Source organism: Heterocephalus glaber, unplaced genomic scaffold (assembly GCF_053883595.1).
Source record: "Heterocephalus glaber isolate CG9 unplaced genomic scaffold, H.glaber_assembly_v1.0 deba00001813, whole genome shotgun sequence".
Classification (NCBI taxonomy): domain Eukaryota; kingdom Metazoa; phylum Chordata; class Mammalia; order Rodentia; family Bathyergidae; genus Heterocephalus; species Heterocephalus glaber.
Window position 1 is genome coordinate 3,486,193 of NW_028258484.1, and position 26,602 is coordinate 3,512,794.

At 52.7% G+C, this 26,602-nt stretch overlaps 1 protein-coding gene across 5 annotated transcripts in view; it reads left to right on the top strand.

Annotated features, from left to right (window-relative positions):
- The window catches only part of Crhr1 (corticotropin releasing hormone receptor 1), a 44,039-nt gene extending 19,873 nt beyond the window's left edge, over positions 1 to 24,166 (top strand). For 3 of the 5 annotated variants that reach the window (XM_004868666.4, XM_087203959.1, XM_021247535.2), the window contains 11 exons: positions 6,309 to 6,428; positions 10,319 to 10,404; positions 17,968 to 18,074; positions 18,750 to 18,870; positions 19,054 to 19,207; positions 19,456 to 19,516; positions 21,633 to 21,705; positions 21,974 to 22,059; positions 22,273 to 22,408; positions 22,582 to 22,623; positions 23,015 to 24,166. In XM_004868666.4, the coding sequence (XP_004868723.1) occupies positions 6,309 to 6,428; positions 10,319 to 10,404; positions 17,968 to 18,074; positions 18,750 to 18,870; positions 19,054 to 19,207; positions 19,456 to 19,516; positions 21,633 to 21,705; positions 21,974 to 22,059; positions 22,273 to 22,408; positions 22,582 to 22,623; positions 23,015 to 23,155 (1,127 nt within the window). In that variant the 3' untranslated portion in view covers positions 23,156 to 24,166. The other 2 variants (XM_021247534.2, XM_021247537.2) reach the window with 2 other exon arrangements.
- Positions 24,167 to 26,602: the final 2,436 nt, after the last annotated feature.

A 26,602-nucleotide genomic window follows, 5' to 3' on the forward strand; every position in this document is an offset into this window, starting at 1 on the left:
GGTCTGTCACAGCTTAAATCACTGAGTTCTATGGCTCTCTTTCCCACAAACTGCAGAGTGCCAGGTACAACTGGGTATAATCATGGTAGGCAAGCTTTTCAAATGCTTCCTTTTTAGCTGGAAAGAAGGGAGGGTACTAGCCACAAACTGCTCATAACAATGGAGGTAGCAGGCAGGTGGAATAGGAGTGTTGCAAATCTAAGAGAGCTTCCTGAAGGAGGAGGTTTCATGATGAGTCTTAAAAGAGACTATGAGGACTGGAAAAGAAGATCCAGTATTCTAACCCAAAGCAAGAGTAGTCCCATCCCTTTGGAAGGTTGAAGTAGGAGGATTCCAAGTTTGAGCCCAGTCTGGGCAACTTAGCAACTTAGTGGGACCCCATCTCAAAATTTTAAAAGGGGGTGCACTGGGGATGTAGCTCAGTGCCATAGGCCCTGGGTTCCGTCCTCAAAAGCACAAAAACAAATAAACAAAAGGAAGGGTCAACCAAGGATCAGTAGGTGGGTTTTTTGGAAGGACCAAAGAAGGGGGATGCTGCAAGGCTGGCTGAACTGAGCTGTGGGGAGTGGGAAGTACCTTCTCAGCCAGTCTGGAGTTCTGGAAGAGAGAGATGGGAAGGAGGCCAGAGGGAAGGCCCCACCCTCAGATCCCCATGCCTGGGACAGGTCGGGCTCTATTAACTTGCTTGTTGTATTCAAGAAAAGTGACATCCCTGTCCCCTTCAGGTATCACCTGCCTGTGGAGGCAGCAGGCCCTGATGAATGGCACTCATTCCCCAGTGATTTGTACTAGGTGCTCCTACCCCAAGTCCAGCCCACTTGGCTTCATGGCACACAATCTGTAACCCTGCACAGCAGCCTCTAATCATGGGCCGTTTGTCTTCTGAGACCTACCCAGACCTATGGGCAATGGCGGAGATAGATAGTGGGGGGGGGTTGGTGGGCTGGGACAGATGGATGGGCCTCGGGCCAGGGCAGCCAGCAGGGAACCGGGGCCTTTGGGGCACTCTTCACATGCCTCATGCCAGGAGAAGAGAGAGGCTGTGTCCCTAGGGTTGAGGCCCCATCATGTGGCAGATCACGGACTTTTGGACTCAAAATCATGGCACAAGTATGACAACGCCAGACACTAATAACATTATTGACTAGTAGCATCGTGTGCACACAAGTGGACTCAGAGTCAACAAGGACCTAGAGTCATTAGATCCCATATCTGGTCTTAAGGTAATGAATGGTTATAATATTTAACATTTATTTACTTCCCACTCTGTGTTAGACACCATTCTAAGTGCTTAATCTCATTCAGTCATCATATCAATATAGTCAGGAAGAATTTTTATCCTGATTTTACAAAATAGGAACCTGAAGTCAGAGAAGTTAAATAACTTGCAAAGTATACACAGTTACATGGGGCCCAGGCCCAGGATTTGAGCCTGACTTTGGACTCACCCCTAGCATCACATTATGTGATTACCAAGACATTGATGGACTTCCGGGGCCATCTGGGAGCACAGCGTCCCTCCTGTAGTTTCTCATACCCATATTGGAATTGGACATGGCCCGAAATTTTCCTCAGTACTTGCTATGTGCTTGGCGTTATACTAGGTGTCGGGAATGCAAAAGTGAAGAGGAGTGCACAAACCACAGGACGAGAGGGTCCACTTAGCCCGACCCTCACACCCCACAAAGCACCTTTCTTCTCTAACCAACCACAAGGTGCCCAGTAAAGGCCAGAGCTTTCTGCCTGCCCTCTGCCACTCTGTCCATCCCCGGTCTCTAATTAAATGTTGGGGTTTTAGAGAAACACCAAATTAAAATAGCACTCCAGTTGATTTTTGTCTCCTTACATTGCTTAGTTTTTCTCCATAGTATTTCTTTTTTTTTTTTTTTTTTGGTACTGGGGATCAAACTTGGGTCCTCGCACTTGTGGGGCAGGCGATGGCACCACTGAGCTAAATCCAGGCCCCTTCATAGTATTTCTTACTAGTTAACCCATATGTGTGTTTGTTTTCTTACTGTCTCCTACACTAGAATGGAAGCACCAGGAGAGCAGAACGTTTATTTTATTTATTACTGTATCTCAGCCCCTATCGTTTCTTAGGCGGTAAGCACTCGCAAAGTAAAGGGCAGTTGAAAGGAGTAAACTCCTCCCTTCCATACCTTAACTGACCAGGAGGGGCGCTGAGGGGCCCGGAGCTGTAGTTGGAGTTGGCTCCCAGTGCAGCTCACCCTGGTGCGGCGGGACTGCTGAGGTCCCTTGTTAGCTGCAAGGGTGCCTTCTTTGGTTCAAACTGCTCATCACTTCAGAACTACGATATCCACGTCGGGAAATACCGCCCCCAGGAGAGCAGAAGAGGGTAGGAGCTTGTAACAGTGGGGCCTGGAGCGGGTGTTGGCCCAAGAAGCAGACTCCAGCAGCCCTGACCTTGAGGTCCTTAGGACCACCAGGCTGCGACATAGACCTCCTTGCTGCCTTCTCCCTTTCTCGGCTGGAAGATTCACACCCATCTGAAACCATCTTTCTCCGTGTCTCCTTCTCCTGGCTTCTCCCTGTCTTAAATCTTTATTGTCCTTTTGTCTCTCTTTTCTCTCTCCACTCTTCTTTGCCCACCTGGCTCCCTCCCTCCCCAACTCTCTTCTCCTCAAAGACCTGTATGGATTGAGTGAATGGTATAAATTTCTCAACGCAAAAGGCTCTTCGTAGTGCCAGGTCAGTAGTGGTGTTTGGCACAGGCTGCTCCCAAGTCCTGTAATCGGTCCCCGTGGGAAGCCAGGTCTCTGTCGCCTCCCCAGGGACCCCCCCCCCCACACACACACTCTCCTCCTTCCCGGAAGCAGGGTCCCCAGGGCGCTGAGCAGAGCTGAAGCGCAAGTGGGCAGCACCTCCTCACTGCCCTCCACTTCCAGGTTCCCCTTCCTCCAGAATTCTGCCATTCCCTTACTCCTCTCTTTTCCTGCTACCTGTCCCTCCTGGCCTGCAGCCTAAAACCACAAGGCTGACCCACCGACTTAGCGCACCTTTGGCGACTATTTCTGCTACCAGCTGCCCCTCCTGATTGGCCCTCGAACCTCTGGCCACATCCCATCTGATTTCAACCCTAACGCAGACCCCGCCCACCCAGTCCCAGCCGGCAAGGGGAGCGCTGGTCTTACTCTGGAGGAACAAGCATCTTTGCGGCCTGGCCCCTTTCATTTGGCAATTAATTGTCCGCGTTTGCAGTCTTTCTTCCCTTTCTTTCCGTCTTTCACACAGACTTGCATTCCCTTCAGGATTTTCCTGGACTTTAAATGTAAAGGTCGAATCAGGGGCTGTGTTCCCAGGTGCCTCCTCTGCCAGCCTTCTGTGAGCTGCAGGGGATTGGGGTGGCGATGGAGAGCAGGAGAGGAGCTCTAGGGTCGCAGAGATGAGTGTAGCCGACAGCTGTCATGGACTGTTGCCCAGGATGGGGACAGCAGTGTGGCAGTGGGAAGAGCATAGGTGAGCATCAAAGACCAGGGCTCAAATACACTTCTGCCACTGGATACCAAGTTTCTAAAGTCAAGCCATCTGTCTGTCCAGGCCCCAATTTCCTTACCTGTCAAATAGGGGGAATTAGCACCCACATTGGCAAGTAGTGTAGGCTTTCTGCTAGTTGTGGCTGAATCCATACCACAGACTAGGAGTACAGATCATTCTGCCCCACCCACTGCCATGTGGACCCCCATTTCCCAGGACCAGCTTCGGACGGGTTCAGGGCTCTAATGAGGGTCCTGAGAGCGGTAGCTCTGGCCAAGCCTAGTGTCTGTTCCTTGGGTGGCACCTGCCTTGGCTCTCTGGATTGGTACCTGCTGTCCTTCCCTGCCCTGTTCTTTGCAGAAGGGGGCCTGGGGACGGTCCAGGGAAGGAAGGGAGAGCAGATGCTATTCTGACTGAGAGGGATGTGTTAGGCAAGGTCCAGACAGTGCCACACATGACGCCCCATATAACTACCCAGTGTCTGGCTCAGTAGATACTGTGAGAGAGGCAGCTAGGAGCAAGATGGCGTCCTTGAGTGAGATGGACTATGTCATGCATCTGGCAGGAGCCTGGCACACAGCTAGCCCGCAGTAAATACTGCTGCCTCCTTGTCTTCCCTCATCCTTTATTGCCACACAATGTGGTATGTTAGAAAGAGCACTTGAGTTGGAGCCAGCAACATCTGGGTGTGAGTCCCAGTTCTTTTACACTTTGAACTGTGACCCTGGGCAAATCACTTAACATACTTGGGCCTCAATTTCCTCATCTGTAAAAAGGAAATATTGACATTTCAGGGTGAATGGGGATCCAGCCAAGTAGGTAAAGAAGGGCTTTGAAAAAGCAGAATGTAGTCACCATATTTATTACCCCCTACACACAGAGCCATGTGCCTCTAGCTCCCCCTCCTCAAGCTCAGCACTGTCAGCACGACCCATGATGAAGTCAAATCCCAACCTGGCTTCCCTGTCCCATGCCTGGCCTGCCTGCCTCACTCCCCTATTTCCCATACTTCTCTGTAATGCTACCGCAGGAGGCTCACTGTGTCCCACACCTGCCCTCCCAGTCCAGATTTCCTTCTCTCTTTTTTTTTTTTTTTGTACCAGGGATCGAACTCAGGACCTTTCTCTTGCAAGGCAGGCGGCAGAACAACTGAGCTAAATCTCTGGCCCCAGATTTCCTTCTCTTCTGATTAAGCCTTAAAGTCTTAAAGTCTCTGCCTTTTGCACCCTGATTTGCACAAACACCCGTAAATAGCTTTGATCAGGAGGAAAAGCCAGCATTTGGAACCTATATTGCTGGGCACTGCCCTGAGTCCAGCAAGGAGAGGAAGGCAGTTTAATGCCCTGCTGTTTTCTGAGAGACTGGAAACAGGCTAATTTGGAGAGAAGATGACAGCTGCTAACACTCAGCCCTGGGGAGGCCACTCCCACCCCCACTGGTCCTGGCTCTGCCTGGCTTATCTATAAGTTCTTGTGCCAATTCCAGGTTACTGACCCCTTCTGCCAGGAGGACACTGGGCCTTGCTGACAGGACTGGTGTACCAGCTTTATGCCAAAGAGAGCATCAGAAGGCAGAGAAAGAGGAGGGTGCCAGGATGGTGTGTGTGGGTGCTTGGCCCCTACACTTGGAAACCATTTTCCTACTGCCCTCTTGAAATCTGTCTCTGTCTCTCTCTCTGTCTCTGTCTCTCTCTCTGTCTCTGTCTGTCTCTCTCTCTCTCTCTGTCTCTCTCTCTCTTCCCCCCATTTCTCTCCCCCTCTTTCCTCTCCCTCTCCCTCCAAAAAGCTCTTTATATAAGAGAAAATATTAATATTTGAAGGGGCCATACATCCTCTTTCTAGTTCAGCTATTTACGTCTCTTTAGAATCAAAAATCTCTTTTAGAATGTAACAAAAGCCATGGGACCCTTTCACCACTGGAAACCGCATCCATACACCACATTTTTCACTAGATCCCAGGTCACTATGAAGCTTTCAGTGGACTGAGAATTTCTGATCATGGGCTGAAAGTATTGCTCAGTGGTGGAGTGCTGGCTTAGCATGTGTAAGGCCTTGAGTTTGATCCCCAGCCCAGCACTGAAAACACAAAAAGTCTGATCTAGGCCAACTACTTTGCTTTATTATAGATGAAGACATCAAAGCCCAGAGAGGGCAAATGGCTCATGTATGGTCACACAACAAATCAGCAGCAGAAGCTCCCACTGCTCAGTAGCCTTTCTACTCCCTCAGAAGGTGACTTTTCTCCCCATGGTCCCCTTCTGATCCCATCCTCTCCCAAGTGCCAGCACAGGCAGGAGCAGTGTATGCTCAGTAAGTGTGGTGCAGGGCAGCAGGTTCTGCCCTGTGGGGCCAGGGCAGATTGGCTTAGTTCCAGAGACGTGTGAGGGATCTGGGTCAAGGGTTGTTTCAGCTTGTCCCAGGCTGTTCCTGTGAAGTTTTGGGGCTCCAGTCTGTTGCCAAGGGAAGCCATAAAAGTAGTGTCCTCAGAAAACAAAGCAGGGGACCTGGAGCATGCCCAGCCTTTTTCCAACTGCCAGCGAGTAGCTTTCATCACCTCCTTCAGCACCTCTGTTCCTCTGCTCTGTAACCCACATTGATTCCCTCGTGGCGAGCATGGTATTCAGATTGCTCCCCCTGGTGTCTCCTTTGCATAGAATGAACTTGGTTTGTCAAGGGGACCATTGCTTTTGCCCTTCCTTAGTAGGTGTGTGAGTGTGAGCCAGCGGGGAGGTGGGAAGGAGTCTCAAGGGTTCTTTGCCTGCCTGGGGCTTGGAGTGGGACCTTGTTCTGCCTCACCAGTCATCTCTGCCCCAGGACTGCAGTGCAATGCCTCGGTGGACCTCATCGGCACCTGCTGGCCCCGGAGTCCTGCAGGACAGTTGGTGGTTCGACCCTGCCCTGCCTTTTTCTACGGCGTCCGCTACAACACCACAAGTAAGGGGAAAGGTAGAGGGTGGACTGTCAGCTGGGAAGCAGGCGGGATGGGCAGAGCTCATAGGTAGAGGATGAAACAAGAGGATAAGGATAACAATGATAATATCAATACCTGTCATTGGTTTAGCCACTGTTTGCCAAAGACCGAGCTCTGTGCCCCGCTGGGCACTCTGTGCTCATTCCTGCTGATTCCTGAAATGCCCTGGAAGACCCTATCACCTGCTATATAACTGAGCCTCTAAGGCTCAAAGAGGTTAGGAAACTTGCCCAAGACACCAGCTGGTAAGGGGTGAAACTGGAGGAAAGTCTGGCATTTTCTTCTGTAGTTGACAAACTTTGAGTTGCTCTGTTTGAACCTATAATGACCCCATGAGGTAGGGCAGAAATCCTCAGAATAGCCCCAGTCAGAGGTACTGAGTCCTGCCCAAGGCCCTCCATCCAGAAGTGGGTACAAAGAGTTTTAGATCTATGGCAGGGGGCTTAACTTGCATCCAGGTCCACAGGTGGGGTGAGGCAGGGGAGGAACAGGACTGACCCAGCACTGTGCAGACACTTGATCCACACATAAACACCTCGCTCCTGGGGCCCTGAGCCTTCATGTCAGGCTTTGCAGCTCCATGCTATAGCACCTGCTGCTCTCAGAATTAATTTGCTCTCTCCTGCCAATGACTCAGGCCCCTGCTTATCAGGAGAGTAACAGCTGCAGGTCAGGGGTCATAACTCACCAAGGGAGGGTGGAACTTAGGTCCCCTTGTAGGGCCTGGGGTGCAGTGGGCTTGAGCCCAGAGCCCCAAGAGGGTGCCAACAGTGACCACAGACACCAAATGGTCCCTGTGTTCTAAGACTCACTCACTGCATGATCTCAGCACATGTTCTCTGCTTATGGCCCTCCAGCCCCTCATCTGAGGATCAAGAGGGCTGAGTGACCTGGTTTCTAAGTCTTCTTCCAGCTCAAAACTTCCAAAGTTCTCCTATCCCTCCTCCCTTTACCAGATGGATTAAAGAGGTTATGGTTGGGGGCTGCAGTCAAGGAGAGGTGTTAGAGCCCAGGAAGGTGACTATAGCCCTCCCCTGGAAGTCTGGCTCAAGCAGCTTCAAGTCAGTCCCAGTGGTGGGAGGGACCAGGAAGAAGGAGGAAAAAGGCTGACAGGAATATGGGAGAGTTTGGAGTGCACAGTCAGGCAGCCTCTGATTTCATGGGGGCTCATTTTACAAAGGAAATTGAAGCACGGAGAAGTTAATAACCTGCTCAAGGTCGCAGAGCTTGGAGGCAGAGCCAGAACCTGGAGAGCCAAGAGTCACTGTTCCACACCTCAGATAATCATCATCAGGTCTTAGTGCCTGGACATGTGCTACTAAACTTGCCTAGCTGGCATTCAGGGGAAGCCAGGAGTCCTGGGTTCTAGCTCAGCAATATCCATCCTGGGCTTCAGTTTCTGCCCTTGCAGGATAGGTGGGTGCCTTCTAGGTTCTCTTACTCTTCCTTCTAAGATCTCAGGAAAGAAGCTGGAGTGCTGGTCCCTTGACCTGGGATCAGCATTTCAGGTAGGCTAGAGGACCCCGTTGCAAGTGCCCCTGTGCCATGTGACTAGGGATGCCCTGCCGGTGCCATGGGGGGAGGTAGGAACCACAGCCATACCTAATCATTAGGCACTAATTAATTCATTTACTGATGAGGTGTTGCCAGGACTTCTAGGCTTCTCCTTAATGTCCTCCCTCCTGCACATCAGATCTTCAAAAGGAAGGGAAACATTTCCAAAAATATCCATTTTCCCGTGGTTCTTTGGGAGGATTGCTCAGCTCAGCAATTAGAGACGAGGAGGTCGAATCCTCCCTGGCAACGACTCCCAGTGTTGGACCTGTTTTCCCTCAGGATCTCTTCCCTCCAGGCAAAGCCTTCTGCCTGGGATGGCTGGGCTTGGGGAGGGGCTCAAGGTGCCCCACCCTCTCTGCAGGATACCAAAGCGGGTTGTTGAGTGGAGGAGGCTCTTCCATAATCTCCACCTGTACCCCTTTTGGTAGGGACAAGTGACGTGTTCTGCATGTTATGTATGGTTATATAAATACAGCTCAAAGACAATAAGAGTAAACATAATGTCTAACACCATATGCCAGGTACAGTTCCAAGCACTGTGCACATGTTAACTAAAAATACTGAATCAGTAAAGTAGGTGTCTTTATTAAAATCTTCTGACTTGCAGATAAGGAAGTTAAGAGATTAAGAGACTTGCCGAAGGTCACACAGCTAGAGTAGGATTTGAACCCAGGCTGTATGGGTTAGGGATCCTGCTCTTAATGCTGCTCTGTGCTGCCTCTCCTAAAGCAGGAAGTGCACACAAACTCTGCTATACCTTTGACCTTTCCCACCAGGTGTCTGCTCCAATCCCCTTTCTTTGCAGATATTCCTAGCGGCCCAAGGCACTTTTATTTGGGTAGGGCAAACTTAGTCCTCATTTAGTCATTAGGAGAGCCAGCCCTCTGCAGCCTCATAGCCAAATCGGCCCAGAGCTCAGCTTTGTCCAGGACTCAGGGCCACACCCTAGGAGACCTTGCAGAGCTTTAAATCCAGGAGCCCGGCTACCTCACCCCTCAGCAGCTTGTTGCAGCCAGAGCAGCTTCTTTGGTTAGAGTGGAGGCTGTAGCCTTTCAGCTCTGGAGGTAGCATCAACTCCCCTGACTCCTCACCTAGCATCTAGTCCTGATGCTACCAGCAGAGAGGGGGCTCCCACGCTGCCAGTCTCTTCCCTACCAGATTGCAGGACCCTAGTGCCCAAGGGGAGACGGCAGGAAGGCAGGGTGAGAGAGACCATTGAGGCAGCTCTGCCAATCCCAGAGCCCCAGATCCAGACAATGCAGCCCACAGGGCCTCTCCCCATCTCTTTAAAAGTGATAGGTTTCTGGCTGGGGATTTAGCTTAGCGGCACAGCACCTGCCTGGCAAGCATGAGGTCCTGAATTTGATCCCCAGTATAAAAAAAAAAAAATGATAGGTTTCAGCTGCAGTCCAGGCTGACAGCCACACAGACCCCCATCCTTAGGCCACTGTCCTGCCTTCTTCCCCAAGTGCCTGGGGCCAGGCCAGGAGCAGTTGTAGCAGGTCCTAAAGTGAGACACTAGCCAAGTGATGTCCCCTAGTACATTCCTGTCATTTTCCGTCCAAGAGAGCTCCCCCATGGATGTTCCCACCATAAGACTCTCCAACAAAAGGCTTGCCATGGGGAAGTGCCACTATGGGACCTTCCCAGGACCCAGCCTGTGAGCCCCCACCCCACAGGAAACACTGCCACATGATGACCACCCTTGGGCACCTCCACCATGGGTAGTCCTGCAAGAAACCCTGTCATCTGAGTTTAATCCCTGGTACCAGAAAAAAAAAAAAGAAACCCTGTCATTTCAATCAGCCATGCAACCTGTCACCACATACCCTTCCACCAGGTCCAGGTCCTCACACCAGCTGTGTGAGCATTGGCTCATGAGATCTCATTCCTCTTAGCTGTGATGCAGGACTCAAAACAGGAGCATCTCAGAAAGCACCCACCATGAAATCTGCCACCACAGAAGGCATGCAGGGAGGCAGCCCAGGCAGCTGGGCCAGCCTGACCATACCCAGTCCAACAGCATGATCATGCCAGCATGGGTGGGCAGAGCTATGCCCCACCCCCAGCAAGTGCTAAGGCAGCTGCTATAGCCCTGTGCAAGGGCCAGTGGCTGAAAGAGGCAGGAAATGGGGGTGGTGAGGAGCCCTTCTCCCTGCTTTCTTCTAGGGCCCTAGCCGGCAGGCCTGTGCTGGCCCAGATGGGTGGATGGGTGGGTGGATAGATGGATGGATGGACGGACGGACGGATGGACATGATGGGCTGCTACTCTCTCACATGGCGCTTTCTTTTCCAGACAACGGCTACCGGGAGTGCCTGGCCAATGGCAGCTGGGCCGCCCGTGTGAATTACTCTGAGTGCCAGGAGATCCTCAATGAGGAGGTGAGCTAAGTCCAGCAGGTCATCACACGAGGGGTGGGCCAGGGCCCAGAACCAGCTAGATGTCTGCAGAGTGGCCAGACAAGGACAGAGAAGCGAGGCTGGTGTGGAGGCCCTGCTCTGGGGAAGCCACTGGGAGCTGTGGGTGGGCTGTAGCAGGGCTAGTTCAGCCCCAGTTCCTCGATTCCTTCCATCTATGCTTCTCAGTAGTAGGACAGTGCTGGGCCAGTCAGGCCAGACACAATTGCAGGATCCTTGCCTGTTTCCACCTCACACATCTGAGATACCAAGGACAGCCTGGGGCTGTGTCAGAAGCCAGATGGAAGTGGGGGTAGTAGTGCAGTTTGAGAAAGCCTTGGAGAGCTTTTGAAAAATTTAAAAGTTTTTGAGTAGATATTGCTTAGACATAATACAAAATTCAAAAGGCACAAATGGGACTATAGTGAAGGGTCTCCCCCACCCCATCCCTGTCCCCAGCCACTGGAGTCCCTCCCCAGAGGTAGCTCTCTTGCTAGTTCCTCTGCATGCACAAGTCATTATCTATACTTTTTGTTTTTACCCAAACATCGCTTACTATACAGACTGCTTGACACCTTTTTCACACGGCCATCCGTCTGGGAGATTGTTCCATTTCAGTACATGAAGATCATCTTCATCCTTTTTATATTTGCATAATACCCACTATCCAGAGGTACCATAACTTATTTAACCAGTTTTGGCTTTTACAGACAGCACTGCCATGAGTAATCTTTTTTTTATTTTGGTACCGGGGAATGAACTCCGGTCCTTGCGCTTGCGCAGCAGGTGACGAAACCACTGAGCTAAATCCCCGGCCCCATGAGTAATCTTTTAAGGGTGACATTTGGCAGATACACAAATACATCTATTCGCCCAGTACTGCCATTACCCTCGGTCTCCCTTTCCTGTCCCTACACACCACTTTTCCATGAGTGCTGGGGGTGAGGTGCAGGGTTGGAAGAATGAATGAGCGAAAAACAAAGGGCCTAAGGGAAGACACCCCAGGGTGCCGGAGCCTAGGGCTTTTGGAGGAAGACTGAGGGACTGGTCTGAATGTTCCTGAGAATTTCATCCCCTAACAGACATGAGTTAGAAAGGGCCTTGGAGACCCTTTATCCCATTCCAGGGCTCCCCGACCTGCCCAGTGGTAAGAATCACCCAGAGCTTTGTTCATACATAGGCCCCAGAACTACATCTGACACCCAATAGATCCAACTGTCCAAGGAGGACTTAGGAATTGGCATTTTTCACAAGTGCTCCAGGGATCCTGCTGATGGGACAAAAGTGAGACTCTCTGATCTGGTGCAAATCATTCCCCCTACAGATGGGGAAACTGAGGCCTGGAAATGATGAGTGACTCATATAAGATCATGTGGCCCAAGTGAGCCAGAGCCTGGAGCCTGAGGCTTTGGAGTTCAGGGCTTCTTTAGCCCACAGAGGTGTTTGGTGTATATGTTCATTTTACATCCTGCTACAAGGCCGAATTCTTTTATCAGTTCTAACAGTCTTCTAGTTGAGTCTTTAGGGGTTTCTAAGTATAGGATCATATCATCTGCATACAAGGATAATTTTACTTCTTCCTTTCCCATTTGTATCCCTTTTCCTTCTTTTGCCTAATTGCTGTAGCTAAAATTTCAATAACTTGTATAGAATACAAGTGGTGAGAGTGGACATCCTTGCCTTGTTCTGGAGAGCCAGGTACTTGAATGAAACCAGGTAAATGCAGGGAGAGCAACTGCCCCCACCCAGGCCCTGTGAACTTTGGCCTCAGGTCACTGAGCTGTGGGGGCTCGACTGACTCCTTCCAGAAGCTTCGAAGATTGGGTCAATACTTAGCTTAAAAGAATATCAACAACAACAACAACAACAACAACAAAAATCAGAAAAGCCAAAGCAAAACAAAAAGAATGTCAAGCTCTCTCATAGTGCTGCCCTGGCAGGGCAGTGAATTTGCTTAGCATGGAGGGCAAAGTATCTCAGATCCCACAGGCCAGCCCATGTGATCCTCCAAGGCCTGGCAGGGTTGGCCCAGACCCCTGATTGTCACACCCCCATTGTGAGTCAGCCTGGGTGGTCCTGTGGTTGGTGGAGGGGTGTCTCTGGGACTGGGACAGGGAAGTGGGGTCCAGATTGGAAATGGATGGGCCAGAGGATATGGGCTCATGTTGGGGGTGGGCACGAACACTGGGAGGCAGGAGGCTCCTTCCTTGACACAAAATACAGGAAGTAAGAGGGAAGAAAAGGGGCTTGTGCTCAGAAAATCAGGTCAGTGTTGTGGTGACTCCTAAGAGGATACCACCTGCCCGCGGAAGGTGGTGTGGGGAGGAACAGACAGGAATACAGGTGCAGATAGGAATGAATTGTGTGGCAGGAAGTCTTCAGACCCCCAATGCATCCACCTGACTCTCTGGTAGCCCTGCTGGATCTGAGAGCCTGAGGCAGATAGTGCATCTCCAGCTGCCCTGCCATTGGTCTGACAGACCCCTTTCCCAGGGGGGCAGGCATCTGTGCCTTTCTTGGACATTAGCAAAACTGCCATTGCCACCACTTCTCCCAGCCTTCCCTCTGTATCCAAGCCTCCCAATTGTCAGGCCTAGGTCTTCAGGTTCCCCATCCTTCTTGCTCCAATTTAAGCCCCTTCCTTCGCATAGGCTGAGGGGGGACATTCAACACCCATCCCATTTCCCCCCAGCACCCTTCAAAGACTCAAGGGCAATACATGAGCTTCCCCCAGCCCTTCCTTCTCCCTGTCCAGCAGCTTCCACCCAGTCAGGATCCTCCTCTCTCTGACATCTGGAGTAGGAGAATAAGGAGTGGGAATTGCTTCTTATGAGCTCCCCTTTTTGGCTGGTAGTGGGACAGCATGGGCTTTGTGAACGACAGTTTGGCTTTTACGTCTGCTGCCAATGTTTCTAAGCTGTGTGACCTTGAGCAGGTAGCTTTAACTCAGTCCCCCACAAGGGCTGAGTAATTCAGCTCTTTGCCCCCAGTATGTGGGAGACTGTGTTGGCAGGTGCCTCACCCTATGGAGGATGCTCCATCTGCCTGCCCTCCTTGTTGCTCATCTCCGCTGAAGGTCAGAGGAGGTGGTAGTGTACACTGGGGTAGAGGGTCATTGATGGGGAAGACTCAGGTAACATGAGCACCGCTTCCTCTGGGTGCACCTTGGTGGGGCTGCCACCCACACACCCCTCCACAGCACAGCGACCCCCACCCTGCCTGGTCCACCTCTGCTACTTTGCTGTCCCTTCCCAGGCAGCCATTGCTAGCTTGCTTGCCTAGCCAGTCTGTAAATCAATCGACTTAATTAGTGAAAATGCCAACCCTTCTGCCAGCCCCTACCCTCACTGGGCCTATCCCAAATTCCAAGCCCTAATTAATCACCAGTGCCCCAGGGCATTGCAGATAATGGATTCAGAAGTCTGCCTGTGAAATGGGACCAGTGAAGGTGCCCACAGGCCAGGTGCCTAAGGAAACCTACCATAGCCAGGACCATCAGGGGACAGGTCCCAAGTTGGGAAACCTGATTCATGTCTGGCTTGGCCTAGGGATGGCACAGAGCCACCAGCACTGCCCTGTACTAGGCCCCAGTTCCCATAGCAGCACCCTCACACACACTGTCCCCACCACTGAGTGACCCTCTCCACTGTTCCTGACTCCCCTACTCCCCATACATGCACACACTTTGTCCGTTCCTCCACACTCTGTTGAGCAGGACTCTGAGTCTGGAGCACAACCTTGGAGGGCTTATCGTGGGGAGACAAAAGGGTTTCTGGGGGTCTGGTTTTGCCGACCAGGTTGTCAGGGCCAGGGATGGTGTGTTGGTAGGACCAGGGCTTCTGAAATGTTGTGGTATTTAAGAGCTTTCTGAGCTTCTTGCCAAAGTGGAGATTCCAATTCTGTGACTCTGGAGTGGGGCTAAGGCTTCTGCAAGTTCCTGGATGCAGGTGTTGCTCCAAGGAGCAAGAGGCTGGGATATCTGCTGACGGGGAAAAGGGGAGCAGCTCAGGAAGCCCAGCAGGAGAGGGAAAGTGACAATGCAGGTGAGCACGGATGAGAGGGGAAGAGGCTGTGTCACGTGGAAGGGGCAGCGGCAGTCTCACTGCTGCCATCCTGGCAGGGTGTTGGGACAGGCCTTACACCACTGCCACTTGAGACAGAGTGTTCTTTTGCAGAGTCTGGTCAGAATCAGATGGTCGGCAATTACCCATTAGACTCTGGTCATGGAGGGCACAGCACAGTGGCCTCTGGTCAGTGCTCCACTGTGCTGCCTTCCTTGAGGAATCTTCTGGTCTCAGGTCTACAAACTGGACAGGGACAGAGAGCTGGTCAAGCTCCCCTGGGGTTGGCTTTGCCCATTTGTCTTTCAGGCATCCAGCTGCTTCTGCAGTTCTTGTTGGCTGCCTCTCAGGCAGTCACAGACTGTCTCTGGGTGCCACTGGACCTCTTGAGGAGGGTTACTGGCTGTCCCTGGGAATGTTGCTGCTGTCCTCTCTGGGTGTTATTGGCCACCTCCCAGGGTGTTGTGTGTTCACCAAGGTATTTCTGTGTCTCTAGACAGTGCTGGCCAGATCTCTACTTGCTTGTGGATGATTCTCAGTGTCACTTGCTGTGCTGTTTGGGCATCACTGGAGACATTACTTTCTCAGGATGTTGGTGACCTGCTGGTGTGCTTCATGCTGCTATAATAGAATAGCCGAGACTGGGGAATTTATAATGAACAGTTTATTGACTCCTGATTCTGAAAGCTGGGAAGTCCAAGATGTGAGGACCTTTTTGCTGCATCATTTGATGATGGAAGGGTAAAGAAAGGGCAAGAGAAAGCCAATGGGGACCCCTCGCTTTTATAAGGAGCCCATTCCTGAAATAATAAGCCTGCTCCCAAAATAACATCATTAACCCATTCCTGAGGGCAAGGCCCTTATTTTCTGAGCAAAACCTCACCTCACAGCATTTCCACATTGGGGGTCCATTCATATCATAGCAGTGGACGTCTCTCAGGGTGTTCCTGGTGCCCTCTTAGGCGGCGCTGCTGTCTCCCTAGCTGTCTTCTCCGACTTTCTTTTTCTGATTGCATCAGAGCAGTGCAGCAAGTGAGAGACAGAGCTTGAACCCACCCAGGCCCCACGGCTCCAGAAGTCACACCTTGCTTCTGTCCTTCAGGCACCATTTGGCCTCATTCTCCCCTTCCAGACTCTGTGGAGAAAAATCCCTCAGCCCTCCTGCAGAAGCCCTCCAAGGACCTCGGGCCAGCACAGAGGAGCACTCCCGGGAGAACACTTCTGTTGTTAGTCCCTCTCTGTTCTCCAAGTACATTGTGGGTGTGGGAGAAGAGGGACTTTAAAGCCAGCCAGCCCAGGCTCGAAGAGCTGGCTTGCTGGCTTGGGCCAATTATGCAGCCTATTTAGTAGGAAAACAGGGACACGAGGACCAGTATCAAAGCACAGGGCCCAGATATGGTAGGTGCTTAATTAATGACCCCTCCTAAACCAAATGACCCAGACATACCTGGCCCCAGACAGAAGGGGCTCCCTGGTCCCACCTTGGCCTGTAAATGAAGCTGGAGTCCATGCCATTCGTGGCTCTGCAGAAGTTGTTAGTACCCAAGGGCTTCTCAGCATTGATTTATGGGAAATTTAATAAGAGGACATTAAGTACTAGCTCCAAAGAGGCTTTGATGTGTGCATATCTTCTGGAGCCTCAGACTGCAGCATCTGCCATGGGGGCTTAGAGACCCTCCTAGTGGCATTGCTCCATTCCCTCTCCTGTCCCTCCTGCCTGTGTCTCCTCCCTAGATCCAGCCCTTCTGAGGCCTGAGTTGTTAATGTGATTTCCTGCCATGTTCCTAAAAGCCCAAAACCAGTTCCGAGAAGAGAGTATCCAGAGCTGCCTGTCACTGTGGCATCCTCACCCCTTTGGAAGGGGCACGGTGGGGAAGGGGCTCACAGAGGTAGGGTTTGGCCCTGCTGGGATGCCTGCCAGCTATTCCCCTACTGAGGTGCATCCCTTGTTCTGGGGTGTTTTGGAGCCTCAGTTTCCTCATCCAGGAGATAAGTGGAGCTGGACTTAGTCCCTGAGGACAGTTCTGACCCGGGGGGATTCTGACTTTCTACAAGAAAGGTCTGTGGAAGGCCCGGAGTTCTGCAGGTGCTCTGGGGGGATGGAAGAGGCTCTGTGAGCCCACCCCTTCTCCACACCTGTGAGCTGCCAGGTTCTGTGCATTATCATCCACCAGTCCCACCCCAGAACCTGCAGAGAGTGAGGGAGGGGATTCTAATAGGGACACCCTGCTCCAAGCCAGCCACTTTCCAGTTTCACTATTTCCTTCCTTCCTTCCTTCAACATATAATTATGGATCCTAACTATGTTCTGGTTTGTGGGTTTCCCAGACCATGCCTTCCTGGGAGGTAGAAAAAGGTGAATGGGGACTTGCTCTGGGATGGGGGACAGGAATCTTTAGAGAGCCGTTTACTGGGGACTGGCTGATCCCCCCTGTGGGATGGGGGACTGTTTGTAACCTTAGCATTTTGCTGATCTGCATGTGCAGGTCAGAGGTGGTTCTGAAGTTGAAGTTGGACAATTTTGAGCCAATCAGTGTACTTCTGGGTCTCTTTTTCTTTCTGGGGGGTGGGTAGGTGGGGCAGGATCTTGCTATGTAGTTCAGCTGATCTTGAACTCAGTACGTAGCCAAGGCTGGCCTTGAGCTTGTGGCGATCCTCTGGCTCAGCCTCTTGAGTGCTGGGATTACAGGTGTCCACCACCATGCCCAGCAGGGCCTCTTTTTCAGCAAAATTAAGTTACAGATGCCCTTCTGGCTCTTCCCATGGGCTCACGGTACAGGTTTGAGAAGATAACATGCGTGAAAACCCTCTATAAGTGGGAAGGCTTCCTCACTGTTGGAGCTTACAATTATTGGAAAGAGGGGGGCCGTAGCTTCCATTAATATATTTAATTAAGACATAACATTAGGAAATTGAAGAAGTTCAATCACTTCAAGCAGACCCCTGGGCTGGGGGAGGGAAAGGCCCTGGGAAGTGAGTAACAGAGTCTACAGGGAATTTTTATGTGGTTGCTAAGAATTCTGACAAACAGTGCTGCACCTCCCTCTTCTGGTGAATAGGAGCCAACTTCAGCTGCCACAGGAGGGACTTAGGGGTAACCAGGAGGATGGGGATGCAACTCAGAATGGGTAGAGGAAAGAGGTCTGTGAGGGTCTCACTGAGACCACCTGGTGTTGGGACAGAATGGGAGCATGTGAGCCCATCTGTGGGTGGGCATACACATCCATGCACCTGGCCAGGGTGCCGAGGAGGCCCTGAGGGATGTGGTACAGGGCGTTCACCCCCCATGTGCCCAACAACGTGAGGCAGTGAACTGAACCTGGGATTGACAGTGCTGCTCCAAGGCTCACAGGGGGCTGGGGGCAGGCGACCTGTCATTATTGCTGAGTCTGTCTGCTGCCCTGGGCACTGTCTGCATGCGCATGGCCAGCAGGGGCAGGGGCATGACTGTGCAGGGACCTCACCTCTGCCCCCTCTCCTGCCACAGAAGAAGAGTAAAGTGCACTACCACATCGCTGTCATCATCAACTACTTGGGCCACTGCATCTCCCTGATGGCCCTCTTGGTGGCCTTCATCCTCTTTCTGCGGCTCAGGTGAGAAGGCCCTTGAACTGCCTTCTGCTGCCCCTGTGCTCTCAAGCAGAGTGGAGAAGTAAGATTCAGGGACGTCTCCAGGGTGGGGCTGCTGGGAAGGGGTATCCTGCCCTCACCTCAGTGCGAGGGATAGCAGAGGTGGGAATCTAGGTTCTTTTGGAACCTCTGGCAGAGCCACTTCTGCCCCTGGGTCACCCGTGTCATCTAAATATAAGCTGGTCTATACCCATTTGGGTCACCTATGCCCAGGTAGGTCTGTGGTCAATTAGCACAGGTGGCATCTCACCTCTGTTTTGAATGTGCAAGGGCCCAGGTGGTAGGGCCACAGAATGGGGACAGGTGGGAGCAGGAGCAGAGTGTGAGGGCTGAAAGCCAGAGGGACCTCCCACTCGAAGCCTCTTAGATTTGTCAACCCTCTGACTCTCAATCCTGGAACACCCAGGGGTGGGGGGCATCAGCCCCAGTAACCTAGCAGACCTGACCCGGGGACCATGCCAGGCTCTGCCCCCAGGCAAGGAGGACCCCATGAGGCATCAGGAGAGCCTTACTGCTACCTGTGTAGCCTATTCAGGCAGCCTCATTCCTCAAAGCCTCAGTTTCCCCATCCATATATTAGAGCAGCCTGTCCTTTATCCTCTTGTTGCTCTGGCCTCATGCCTGCCCCTGTTGCCCCAGGAGCATCCGGTGCCTGAGAAACATCATCCACTGGAACCTCATCTCAGCCTTCATCCTGCGCAATGCCACGTGGTTCGTGGTCCAGCGCACCATGAGCCCCGAGGTCCACCAGAGCAATGTGGTTCGTTCTGCCAGGGGGAAAAGGAGGGGACTGAGCCCAGGGGCAGAGGAGGGCGCAGGTACAGCTGCCCTGAAGAGGGGTCACAGAACAGGAAAAGGGTCCCAAAGAGGCTCCCTGCCCAGGGTGGGGTGCTACACTGTTCCCCACACCCTGTTCCTCATCATCTCTTGGTGTACGGGGCAGGGCTGGTGCAGGTTGGTGACAGCTGCCTATAACTACTTCCACGTGACCAACTTCTTCTGGATGTTCGGGGAGGGCTGCTACCTGCACACAGCCATAGTGCTCACCTACTCCACCGACCGGCTGCGCAAGTGGATGTTCATCTGCATCGGCTGGGGTAAGCCGGTCAGCTTCCTGCCTGCCGTCCCATCCAGGGCAGGCCAGCTGGCTGGGGACTGGGAGACCAAGGGCCACTGGGATGGTGGAGCACCTCCCTTCCTTGGGAATGGGGTAGGAGGATCCCAAAGGTGTGTGAGCTCAAGCTCGACCTCAACCCCTAGAAACCCCTCTAGGAAGGCCTGGACTGCACTGGGGGCCTTCAGCACCTGCCTACAGGCTCTGTGACAGCTCCTCCCTCTCTCTTAGGTGTGCCTTTCCCCATCATTGTGGCCTGGGCCATCGGGAAGTTGTACTACGACAATGAGAAGTAAGCTACCTCCTTGTCCTTTCTGAGGCCAGTCTGAGCCCAGACTCCCAGCCCAGCTCTGCCCGGTGCTCCCTGATAGCCTTGGGCCATCCTGCTTTTTTGTCAAGACCTTGGCTTCTGCGTCTGCAAAGGCAGAGAGTTGGGGCTGGACTCAGTTCAAAGAGGGCCCACCAGTGCTTGGCCAGAGGGGGAACTAGACAGTTAGGGTCTGAGCTCCCTTATCTCCCTTGACCGTTATCTTTTTTTTTTTTTTTTTTCCCGGTACTGTGGATCAAACTGAAGACCTTGTACTTGCAAGGCAGGTGCAGCACCACTGAGCTAAATCTGCAGCCCTCCCTTGAGCTTTAATGAGAGGAAACTCTGGAGTCAGCCTGCTCCAGATAGTCCTCTCATCGTGGCTCCACTATTGAATAGCTCCATGAACTTGGGCTAATTACTGTAGTGTGCCTTAGTTTGCTCCTCTGCAAAATAGATGTCCTAATAGCACCTACTTCAGAGGCTTGTAGTGGAGATGATACACATTAATCCATATTAAGCACACATAATAGTACCTGGCATATGGAGAATGCTACATAAATGTTTTCATTGACATTGTTTCAACAAAAAGCCTCCGCAGACATCATAGAAACTGGCCCACACAGTCTCAGGGCTCATTGCAGCTCTGAAGCTCGGGGTTCTTTGTAAAGGAGACAGAGGTTCCCAGTCACCCCTGAAAACGAGACTTCTGCTGTAGGATTTCTCAGCCGTGGCCCACAAGAATCACCTGGGAAGCTCTAGAAAGAGCTGATGCCCAGGCTTCACCCCAAATAGCTGGATGCCATTGGTTTGGGGTATGGCCCGGGCACCAGGAATTTTTTTAACTGCCCTGTGTGCAGCTAAGATTGGGAACCTCAGAGAAAGAGAGAGAGAGAGAGAGAGAGAGAGAGAGAGAGAGAGAGAGAGAGAGAGAGAGATAAAAGGCCAACATAGCCAGCCAGGGGAGAAGCTAAGATCTTTGCCAGAAGAGTGTTCTTGGGACCAGCAGACTGGGGGTCCAGGTGCCTCCACCATAGTTGCAGCCCCTCCCCTCCCCAGAGAGGACACTATAGCCTCAGTGGGCTCCACAGGACCCTGGAAAATTCTCTTCCATGTCTTCAAAGGTGGCTTCTCTTGGCTCAGGCCCTGCTGGTTGCAGAGCTGGTGGGGTGGGGCTCAGATAGGCAGATAACCAGCTGAGGGACGAGGCTGAGGCCTGAGTCCTAGAGCAGAAGCATTGTAACCCCTGGAGTGTGCGTCTGCGTGTGCGTGTGCCTGTGAGTGTGTGTGTGTGTGTGCGTGCGTAGAGGAAAAGGGCTGAACTGGAGAAGAAAGTGGGTCTGAGTAGCTCTGAAGCCCCACCTGGTGGTACAATGCAGACACTGCAGCCAAAGGGGAATGGATGTGAGAAATGAGAAAGAAGGCTGAATCCGGCCCCAAGACAGTTGTGTTTGGCCTGTATCATATCTTTTGAAGAATTGATTCTGTGGCCAATATTTTTAAAATAAAGAGATTTCTCATAAAAATTTCACTCTCTGGTTTATGGAAGGATAATGAGATCAAGGACATAAGACTCCCAGTTGCTCTACCCCCACCCACCTCCTGGAACGTGTTGGAGGACTCAGGACAATTCAAAGCAGCTGTGCCTCTTGCAAGAGGTAGTACCTGTGCAGTTCTCTGCCTTAAGGTCATTTAGGCAGAACTGGAATGGATTCAGCGGATGCTAACAGGCACCCACTCCAGGAACACCCCAGTGGGCATGCTCAGCCACAGCCGCCAGGGGCCACAAGAGGAAACTGAGGAATCAGTGTTGTGCTGGGCCTCAGTCTGGTCCTTGGCCAGAAAATGGTTTTTTTTCACAGCTCCTCTCCCTGCCACAGCTTGCTTCCAACTTCACGTCTCACAATGAGGATGCTGTCCGTGTTGCTGATGGAATAACTTCGGTGGGATCAACTGGTTTGAACTTCTGCCAGGACTGGAATTGGGGCACCTGCATTGTAGCTGTCAGCCCCAGTCCTGCCCTGACCAAGCACTGCCCCTCCCCATGCCTCAGAAGTGGACCTGGATGACCCCCTCTCCCCTTCTCACTCTGGCCTTCTAGGTGCTGGTTTGGCAAAAGGCCTGGAGTGTATACTGACTACATCTACCAGGGCCCCATGATCTTGGTCCTGCTGGTAAGAACCTTGGTGGGGACAGAAGACAGGGCACAGTAGGGAGGGGCCATCAGTATCTGCAGTGGACAGAGAGGACCCTCTGCCTAGAGGTGGGGACCACTCAAGGAAGGGGCCCAGGCTAGGAAAGTGCAGGTGTTAATGAGGTGGAGAGAGAGCAGTGTAGGGCATCAAGGCTAGAACTGAGAAGGCTGAGGGCCTGTCCTGCCCCCCACCCCACATCCTGGGCACATCCACACTCCCGCTCCCCACTGGTGTGCTCAAATTGCAGATCAACTTTATCTTCCTTTTCAACATCGTCCGCATCCTCATGACCAAACTCCGGGCATCCACCACATCTGAGACCATTCAGTACAGGTACCTGGCTCCACCCCAACCCCCAACCCATGGGGGCTTCAGAGTCCCAGCCTGGTTTCCCCAGGCCTGGCAGTTCCTCCTGAATCCACAGCTCCCCCACTTCAGACATGCCCAAGATCTGCCCCCTTCCCCAGGTCCAGTCCTTGTTACCAGCCAGAGGCCTAACGTCTTCCAGCTGGGCTCTGACTGGGGGCCTCCCATCCCCATCCCCAGGAAGGCTGTGAAGGCCACTCTGGTGCTACTGCCTCTCCTGGGAATCACCTACATGCTGTTCTTTGTCAACCCTGGGGAGGACGAGGTCTCCCGGGTCGTCTTCATCTACTTCAATTCCTTCCTGGAATCCTTCCAGGTATGGCCTCCCTCCCTGCCTTGGGCCTGGCCACCCCCATCTCTGTAGGGCCAGGTGTGCACCTGCTTGGGTGGGGGTTCTCAGCAGAGACCTAGAGGCCCAGGAGGCCTGGGGCAGCCTAGGGTCAGGGGGACCCGCTTACATAGGCCTCTGACTGCCCCTCTGTCCTCCAGGGCTTCTTCGTGTCTGTGTTCTACTGTTTCCTCAACAGCGAGGTGAGGACCCAGGTGGGGGCTGGGCTTAGGATTCGGAGCCCACTAGGCCTGTCCCCTCCTGTACCTAGGGCAGGCTTTGCTCCCTGCTCCTGGGTTCATGTGGAATGCTGATGGGAAGTGCCAGCCCCTACCCACTCTGCTCCCGGGATGGCAGCCCTTTCCTTTGCCCCAGAGGCAGTGGGCACAGGGGACTGGAAGCCTGGGCTTTGGTCTTGCAAAAGAATCTGAAAACTAGGAAGTCTGAGCCCTTGGCAGTGCTTCTTCTGGGCCTAGGGTAGGGAATCTGCATGCCAAAAACCCAACAAATATGCAAACCAACTATGTACTGCTCCTCTGCTTGTGACAGGCTAGGGGAGGGAGCAAGTTCCAAGCCTCTGCCCTGTGTCCACAGGTCCGCTCTGCTATCCGGAAGAGGTGGCACCGATGGCAAGACAGACACTCCATCCGTGCCCGGGTAGCCCGTGCCATGTCCATCCCCACCTCCCCGACCCGGGTCAGCTTCCACAGCATCAAGCAGTCTACAGCACTCTGAGCTACAGGCCACGCAAAGCAGCCCCTGAGATCTGTGGCTGGGAAGACGAAGGCCAGGCTCACTGACCACCCCATGTGTGGAGGCAACCAGCGCCTCCCCCGCAGGAGCAGCAGCCCTGAAAGTCTGGGGGGCCCATACCTCCCAAATCAACAGGATTTCTACACTCATGATCGCACAGTAGCCTACAGGGCTGGGCTGGGCCCCCCACTGCCCCAGTCCTTGATGGGAATGGGATGGAAGTGGAAAGCTGGACCACGCACAGGGGCGCCCAGGGCCTCCTTAGAGCTGTCTTCTCACAGAGCACAGAGACCTGAGGGGTCCCCTGCAACTGTAGGGAAGTGACTCACTCTCCCAGGATATCATGGAAAACTAGCAACAGCATTCAGTCACCGTGATGCTCCGGGCCTTAGCAGTGTCTTTGGACACCACTGAGAACCAAGTAGGGAGCCTGGAGATATCATTCGAAATCAGATGATGTCATCAGATATTGGGCCACTCCCAGGTCACCAAAACATCACTGGCACCATGGCACTGCCACTACAAATGCCCTGCCTTGCTGCCTTGCACCCACAGATGTTTACTACCCTGTAGGTCACCCCAGCTTCCCCTTACTTACCCACCAAGAGTATCCTCACCAAGTCCTGCCACCTCCTGCCTCTAGGTGTCTCCCCATTTGGGGACTGCAGTGACACAAGAATGTGCTCAGCCAAGGCCAACCTCCCTTGAGAAACAAAGAACCATCGGGCCTGCAGCCTTTGGGGCAGGTGCTCAAGCCGAGCAAAGGGAAAGGGCCCCTCTCTGCCCAAGTGCCCTGGACAAGACAAGTGGCTCCTGGCACATCCAGCTGGCACACAGCTTGCCCCCCTCCGGGTGTAGACTGACCAGCCCCCAGCAGGACTGCCATGTCCAGAGAGTTCGGCTGACAGAGCATGCTTCAGGGGTGGGAACCAGGAGATGAGGGTGTCAGCTGTAAGGGGGAAGATGATGTAAATAATAATGTTTATCTTTTCAGCCAGCATTTGTGAAGGTCTGTACGCCACTGGGGGAGGGGGAGAGGGAGGTCTCAGAGAAGTGGGCACCTTTTTCAGCCTTATGGGGGCCAGTGTGCTGCTGAGAAACCAGACACTACTCACACCACATCTCGGGTGAGCCCACATGGGCTGAGAGCAGGGACAGAAGGACTTAGAGGCAAGAGAGGTCTGGCCAGGCCGGTTAGTAAAGGGCAGCTCTTGGCAAAGAGGAGAGTCAGGGAGAGAGGGTTAATGATGCAGGAGAGGATTGCAGGGGCAAGAGGACAGAGCAGGAGTGGGGCCTCAACCAGGGGAAGCCTCAAGCTGAGAAGCAGGTGACAGAGTTAGGAAGCTGAGCAGACCTGAGATGCTGTCCTAGACTAGGAGCACCCAGAAGCTGGCCTGAGACCAGGTCTCTATTATAAACTCAAAGGAGAACAGGGAGAGGGAGGACGAGTGAGGCCAGCCGAGGAGGGCAGCCAGGAAGGCCGGGTGTGTGACCCACCAGTATAGCTGCAGGTCACTGGAGCTTCATCTTGGGAAGCTGGGAGCAGAGTGGACCCTGCCCCTCCTTGCCTCATGAGGCTCGTGTCCCGCATCCATCTGAGAGCCCTCAGGCCAGCGCTTGGACAGTCAGGGGAAGGCAATGTGAGGTGCATTCTAAGGCCATGGAGTGTGGGTGAGGCACCAGACACTCACAAGGGCCCCCGTGCCACAAACGGTCCTCTGACCAGGGAGGAAGGTTGTGTAGAATGTATGAGCATATGCATATGCATACACACACACACACACACACACACACGCACACGCACACGCACATGGTTACATTCAAGGGTGTGGGGCATCAGGACACTGGGAACAGACCAAGCTAACTGTCACAAACCCCACCGTGGCACAGCATCTGGAGGAGATGAGGGTTCCTTGTGGGTCTCATGGGGTAGCCTGCCCTGCCAGTTTCCAAGTGGAGAGATCGGGGAGAGCCAGGGAATACCAGGACAGGGATGGGCTGGTGGGTTCCAGAGCACTCACTGGGGTGGGGATAAGGTGCAGGGAATAGCCCTCCTAGCTGACAAGAGGGACCAGAAGTGACTGCTGAGTAGCCACAGCTGAGATAATTCTCCACTGTGTTTCACACACTGCAGGATGGATGAGAGGTGAGGTAATTCCTGGACTGTGTGGAGGGGCTGAAGTGCATCCCAGGGAGGGAGGAGCCTCAGAGGGGCTGGGAGGGGTCTGAGCCTGTGCACTGCCCCCTCCCTGTTGTGCCTCCTGTTCGGAGCAGCTGCTGGACACCCTCTGGGTTGCCTACGTGCACTCAGCACAGTGCTGGGCCATGGGAAGAGAGAGGCAAATGGCTGCCCAGGATAGACGCCAGGGACCTGGTCAGAGACCCTGCGCCAGGAAGGCCAGGGGGCTGGCTGTCATCACAGAAGCTGGAGAGTGTGTCCCTGGACAGCCATTCACCTCAAAAGAGACCAAGGATGATGGGCATACCCCCCAAAGCTCTGCAGCCCATGGTGGGGTTGTTCTGGCTTCAGGGCAGGGTCCAGGTAGTCCAGGCCCAGGCATCTGAGCTATTCACCTTTGGGGTTGGGCCTTGAGGTGGGAAGGCCACTCTGGGAGCCTTCACGTGAAACATGTCACTGCTGGGATGTGAACCAGTGGGGAGGGGCTGGGCAATTCAGCTGTAGGGTGGGGGTCACCGAAGTCCTCCAAGACCCAGTCAGGCCCGTCCCTCAGGCCCAGAAGGATTTTCCCCATGTCGCACCCAGAAGCCACAGTCCCATAACAATGCCTGTGCCTGAGCCCTTTTCTGCTCCCTGTGGGCACAGAACAGTGATGGAAGAAAGTTGCACTGCTTTCCAGCTAGGCTCCTGTCCCTGAGGGACAGCACAGCCCCTTCCAGAGGTCCTCAGCCACCTCTCCAGGGCACTGTGCTGACGGCTTAGCCACCCCAGGCCCAGGACTAGGACACAGCCCAATCTCAGGAAACCATGTATTAGGGAAGGAAGGTTTTGAAATCTAGATTATAATACCTTAACTGGAGCCATCTGAAAATTGCTTAGCAATCCATAAAGTCCTTTATAACATGTATTATCTAATCCTCAACTAGTTCAGGGAGGTGGGACCCAGAGCATTTTTTTTAAATTTTAAAATGTATAACTTTATTATCAAACACACATATACAAAAATTAAAATTATATAAAGAAAAATAATGCAAGGGAAAAAAACTATAATAATATTCAAATATAGTAGAACTCAACCAAAACAAAACTGAAAAGTACTTAAACATTTTTCCATATAATTTTTTAAAAATCTCAAGCATTAACAAGACATCAGAGGATGTGCTTTGTTTTAAAAAGATTTTCAAAACCAATATTGAACAAATAGTGGTCTGGAAAAAAAATTTTGGTTAGCTAGTAGACTCTACATAGGC